Below are 6,511 nucleotides of genomic sequence, written 5' to 3'. Positions count from 1 at the left end.
TTGGGTTTAAATCTGGGGATTTGGAGGGCCATGGAAGAACATTGATGTTGTTGTTTGCTAGGAAGGCTGTGGTGATGCACGCTGTATGAGGACGGGCATTGTCCTGCTGGAAAACAAGTGTTGCCGTTGGCCATGTTGGGTACGACGTACGGGCGCAAGATCTCGTCCACATAGCGCTGTGCTGTCAAGTTCCCCGATGTGCACCAAGTCTGTCCTGGCGTTGTAAGAGATGGCTGCCCACATCATCACACTTCCTCCGCCAAATCCGTCCACTTCCTGTATGCAGTTGCGTGCAAAACGTTCACCTCTTCGGCGGTAGACATGTGCCCTTCCATCCTGTCTGCGGAGCATGAATCGCGATTCGTCGCTGAACCACACGTGTCTCCATCGTCTTTGAGGCCATACCCTGTGTGCTTGACACCATTGTAGTCAAAGCTGTCGATGCTGCTGGGTTAAAATCACGCCTCTAACAGGACATCTGGGTCGCAATCCTGCCTCTCATAGACGGTTCCGGACAGTCTGGTCAGAGATCCTACGCAGTCCCGGTATTGCAGATAGAGTGGAGGTAGCCGTGGTCGTCCTTTGACGTAGGTAGCGCAACCGAATGTAGCGATCCTGGGCAGGAGTGGTGACACGTGGTCTACCGGATCTGCGAAGGTCACATGTTGATCCATGCGCCTGGTAGCAGATCCATAATCTTGAAATGGTGCTAGGGTACACATTGAAAAGCCTAGCAACCTCTGATTGGGATTCGCCTGCTTCCAATTGTCCAACGGCGTTGTTCCTCTGTGCTTCATTCAGTCTTGGCATTGTGAAAGCTACGCTGACAGTTTTAAACTGAGTACAGCTAAGTCCTGAACCCTGCACTTTTATAGGGCTTCGTGCACACCATGCCGACTGTTCAAATCGCTGAATTGACCGCAGGTGCGGTTTTGCGATTGTTAACTTTTTCACACCTGTCTTCAAGGTCATCAAATTACAAACAACTTTGCTGGTGAAAATGCATTTGGTACGCTCCATTACACAACAATCTTAGCGTTCGGAACACAATGTTTCCACACATCCATATTTATTAGGAAAATTTCATTTTTGAGTTACTTTTTTTGAAGAGTATAGTTTGTTAGTTTCTAGATGGTTTAAGAAGGAAGGAAATGGTTTATTTAACGACTCGCCCAACACATTTTATTTACGGTTATATGACGACATGGTTAAGGACCACACAGATATTAAGAGAGGAAACCTGCTGTAGCCACTTCATGGGCTACTATTTTCGATTAGCAGCAAGGGATCTTTTATATGCACCATCCCACAGACAGGATAATACATACCACGGCCTTTGTTACATCAATTGTGGAGCACTGGCTGGAACAAGAAATAGCCCAACGGGTCCACCGACGGGGATCGATCCTAGATTGACCGCGCATCAAGCAAACTCTTTACCACTGGGCTATGTCGCGACCCCAGGTGGTTTAAGAAGAAAATGTTTTATTTAACGACGCATTCGACACATTTTATTTACAGTTATATGGTTAAGGACCACACAGATATAGAAAGAGGAAACCTAGACCGACCGCGCGTCAAGTGAATGCTTTACCACTGGGCTATGTCCCGCCCCTCCAGGTGGTTTTAAGAGTTTTCTGTTGACCATTCTCTCTATTAGTTATCCTAGGCAGCTAAGTAGGTTGATCGGTCTGTAGCTTGCTTTGTCTTTTTTTCTCTTTTCCTTTCTTTAGGACGGGTGTTATTATTGCCTCCTGCCACTGTATTGGGAATTTTCCTGTTAGCCATGATCGGTTGAAGAGTTTTAAGAGTGGTAGCCTTGCTTGTGGTCCTAGGTGGCGGATTATTTCATTGTTGACTCCATCCCATCCAGGTGCCTTTTTAATTTTGAGCAGTCTAATAGCATAGTGTAGCTTGTATGATGTGAAGGAGGTTTCCACTTCTTTGGTCCTTTCCTTTGACATGTTCAGATTGCTGACATTCTGGAAGGCATCGGAGAGTATGTTTGCTGCCATTTTTCCTGTATGTACGTGAGATGGCTTTTTTTCATGTCAGCTCCGCTGTATTTCCTGGTTTTTAACTCTTGTTGAACTTTGCTAAGTTGTGTGATTTGATGTTTTCAAGTGTTGGATCTTGTTCCATTTTCTCTCTCGCTGTTGTGAGATCATCATGTAGTTTTCCCACTGTTGGGTTCCAGAATACCATGTAGTGCTTTCTCCTTCCTATTGGAATGGTTTCTTTTGCTTCTTTCAGAATTGCATAGGTCAGGAGGTGAGTGTTATGGTGTATATTTTCTGTTAAAGACACTTCTTCACATAGCTGCTCAGTATTTTCTGTATAAGCTGTCCAGTTTGCTTTCTTATAATTCCAACTTGGCTCCTTGCGTAATGTTGCATGTACTCCTTTGAATGTTATTTCAAGAGTCATAGGAACACGGTCACTTCCACCAAGTTGCTTGCAGACTGTCCTTTGAGTTTTTCAGTATCTCCTGTTGCCATTGCCAGATCTGGTGTGGACATCGTCTTCCAGGCTCTGGAATAGCAGGTTGGGGTGTGGTAAGGCTGGTTGATGAGGACGAAATCATTATCCAGCATCCAATCTTCCACTTCTTCTCCTCTCCTGTCTAGGTCTGTTTAACTCCAACTGGGTGATTGACTGATGAAGTCACCGACTATTAGGTATTTGTGAGTCAGTTGGGATCTTGTCCAGTTGCAGTGGTGTGTTTGGTGGAGAGTAGCAGTTTACGATAGTACGTTCCTCTTTTACGAGCAGGAGCTTCACCGAGAGAAATTCTGTTCCTTCATCTTCTGACTTGTGGGTTTCCATTGCAGGGATGTTATTTCTGACCAGGGTCAGCACTCCTCTTTGATGCCTGTCATGTTGGTATAGATCGTAGCCACGCAAAAAGAATATTTGGTTCTCAGTGAGGTGTGTCTCCTGTGCGCAAAGGATATCAATGTCGTTTTGGATTAGGTACTCATGTTTTTTGTTTTTGATGCCTTCTGTGTTCCAGTGCATCACTTTGAGATACTTTCTAGTGTTGCCAGTCGCTTGGGTAGGCCCCTTTGAGGCTTGGGGCCTGGCACCACTCCCCTCTGGCTGTATTCCAAGGGAGTAATGCCATAATGTTGTCCGATACAGAGCCTGTTTTTGAACTCAGAGTTGACCTTCTCCTAGAGGGACAACTGTACGTAGCTGATGGGATCCCTCTGCCTGGGTTTGGAATCAAGAGTTTTCCATTCTACTATAAGTAGTAGTAAACCAAATAACTTCCGGCTGGGTCAAAGTTCAAGGTGCACCCAACGTTTTGATAGAGAAGTGAACACCACAAGTCCTGTGATTGGTGATAAATCTGTGTTGGTTGTTAAAAAAATGTTTCATCGGGGCCAAAAATGTATGCAATTATATTTCAACTAGTACCACTGTGTCAAGTAGCCTTGTGCTTGAAACATGTATGGGGGGTACTTGAAAAAAAAAAAGTACTCAAATTTTGTGAAGAACTAGTGTAGTCATAGACACTACGGTACCCGTTACCTCAGAAATGAGCAGCTTGACCCCCAATTTTTTCCGATTCACTTTAAGGGTGAGGGGTGGTAGTATTTATATCTGTGGCGTTTATGGCGATTGATATGCTACAGGTAGAAGTTTTAGCCACATGTTGCTATTGTCGTCTATGGGATTTGATTTGGTAGTATACACCCTATAGCACATATTCAGTGCATAATAAAAAATATTATGATTTTGTCATTCTCTTTAATTAATTAGTGGCCATTGGATCATGCAAGTTCACAGTGACGTTGACCGTGACAATAATCACTGTACATGGATCTGAATAGAGTTTGAATCAAAGTTAGCACTGAGGAAAAGGTGGTTTTGACCTATAATTCATACTGTAAAGATTTCAATAATTTCTTTTTACATAGTATTTGACTTGCCATATACAACTGCTCTTAAATATGGTATTATATATAGCCAACCTGATCTAAGATTTTAATAGCAATTTATTTTTGTATTAAAAATAACACATGCAAATAGTCTGTTAATGTCTTTAGTTTCCATTAACATAGTTGAATTTTCATGAATGAAATTCTGAAAACTCAAATTTGTAAAGAATTAGATTTTGTAATTTTGAAATATTTATATGGTGCTGAGTTATATTTTAGACAAATTTGTAGTTTTATGGGGAAATTTTAAGAAAAACTATCAAAAAAGTAAAGTTTGTTTTATTTAACGACGCCGCTAGAGCACATTGATTTTTTATCTTATCATCGGCTATTGGACGTCAAACATATGGTCATTCTGACACTGTTTTTAGAGGAAACCCGCTGTCGCCACATAGGCTACTCTTTTTATGACAGGCAGCAAGGGATCTTTTATTTGCGCTTTCCACAGGCAGGATAGCACAAACCATGGCCTTTGTTGAACCAGTTATGGATCACTGGTCTGTGCAAGTGGTTTACACCTACCCATTGAGCCTTGCGGAGCACTCACTCAGGGTTTGGAGTCGGTATCTCGATTAAAAATCCCATGCCTCGACTGGGATCCGAACCCAGTACCTACCAGCCTGTAGACCGATGGCCTGCCACGACGCCACCGAGGCCAGTAAAAACTTTATCAAAGACATAATTAAATTTGTTGTCACTATTGTGCCTTCTGCTCTTATTTATACATAACAGTAAGCTTATTGAACATAGATCTCCAGATCAATTTTTTGTGTGTAAATAATCAATTAGTTTGCTCTCACGAAGAGCATTTAAGTTTATACTAGAACCAGGTTTTTTTCAGATTTGATTATCTGCCTTGGAGTAAGTTGATAATTTATTTTATTGTTAAAGCTGTATTACCCAATGTTACTAACTGAATGAAATGATGGATTACAGATTGCAGGAATACATCCAATATACATATTGTTATCATCTGGATAAGAAAATAGATGTTCGGGTAGTTATGTCATTTAAAAAACAAATTTCAGTAATTAATCAAAAATAAATGTATGAAAGCGGGATGATAATTCCAGATATCACAAATATTAAAACCAACTACAGTAGTAAATAAAATTTAGTCGTTGGTTCATTATGAAAATCAACATGGCCGATGGGTTTGAAATTCCTACACATTTCTTTGATGTGCGTGTCAAGGTCTTCATAATTTAGGGGGTCAGTCAAGTGCATGTATTTTAATGGAATTCTTTAAAGGGGTAGAAGTACTCTATCTTTATTGTCTCTACATATATACCCAAGTACACACACCCGACAGTAAATGTCTTCAGTTGATAGTGAACACCACAAGTTTTGTGATTGGTGATAAATGTGAGTGTTGTAAAAAAAAAGAAAAAAAATTATTTCATCATGTGCCACTGTGTTAAGTAGCCTTGTGCTTGAAACATGGGGTACGTGTACTCAAATTTTGTGCAGACGCTGTTATCTCAGAAATGAGCAGCTTGACCCCCAATTTTTTCTGACTAACTTTAAGGGTGAGGGGTAGTAGTATTTATATCTATGGCGTTTATGTCGATTGGCATGCCTTACAACAGCTTGTTCTGAATGTGCACGTTAAGCACTCTCACCTGACCTGATGTCGATTGATACGCTGCAGGTAGGAGTTTTAGCCACATATGTTACTATTGTCATCTGTGGGATTTGATTTGGTAGTATACTGATAACCTTTCCTCTGCCTGGCTAACGCACTCAGTAAGTGCGGGTTTGGAATCAAAGTTGTTCTTCTCTTAGACGTTGGCTCACGCACCTATGGGCCTTGTATAAAGGTTCATTTTAAATGTAGATTACTGTGTATGCTACAGTTACTGTGTATGCTACAGTTGATCTCCATGAAAACATTTAATTACACCTTCAAGACTCGAAATTAATTTTGTGAAGTGAGAATCAATTTTTTTATTTTATATTTTATGCTGGAAGCAGATGCTAAAAAGTGATAAGCAGTTCTAGAAATTAGACTAGTGTAACATTTGTTTTTTTCGTGACTCGTATGACGCCATTCTGCAGAAAGACTTGGTTGTTCGCGTTTAGCCTCTACATGTCCGAGCCTGTCCTAACAGCACTGGAAGATTGACCGCCCCACTCTAAGAAGAAATAGGAAGCGGGGTCAGCCCCTACTACTCTTTTCTAGACTTTACTTTGTTTTATTGTGATACCATCTTGTATCCTCTCAGAGTTGGGCACGTCCGCACCACTATACCAACCCATGATGACTGGACTATACCCTAGTCTGATTCTCTCTCTCATTCAGACGGATCCGGCTTCTCAAGATCTGTATTTCAGCACAGCACTACACCTTCAACGTCTATTGACTGTCAGTCTAGGCATTTTCTTGACAGGATGCAACCCATCTCGTCCCTACAAGCTGTGCACCCTAACGGCCTTAACGAGGCCACTCATGTGGACATATAGATCGGACTTTAAACTTTTTGACCGTCGTTCAAAAGTTTATGTCGAAATTACTTCTTTTTTTCTCTTCTCTTATTTATTTTTGGACTGTTCTTCTAAAATGCTCC

General features: G+C 41.3%; 1 protein-coding gene across 1 annotated transcript; it reads right to left on the bottom strand.

Annotated features, from left to right (window-relative positions):
• Positions 1 to 1,673: 1,673 nt before the first annotated feature.
• LOC121379670 lies at positions 1,674 to 2,015 on the bottom strand. Its single transcript, XM_041508319.1, has one exon. It carries the CDS (start codon positions 2,013 to 2,015, stop codon positions 1,674 to 1,676), a length of 342 nt encoding a protein of 113 aa, XP_041364253.1.
• Between the last annotated feature and the right edge of the window lie 4,496 nt (positions 2,016 to 6,511).

The sequence above is a fragment of the Gigantopelta aegis genome, chromosome 8 (genome assembly GCF_016097555.1).
Source record: "Gigantopelta aegis isolate Gae_Host chromosome 8, Gae_host_genome, whole genome shotgun sequence".
Classification (NCBI taxonomy): Eukaryota; Metazoa; Mollusca; class Gastropoda; order Neomphalida; family Peltospiridae; genus Gigantopelta; species Gigantopelta aegis.
Note: the sequence above shows the minus strand (reverse complement) of the source record. Positions and strands in the feature narration are given on the sequence as shown.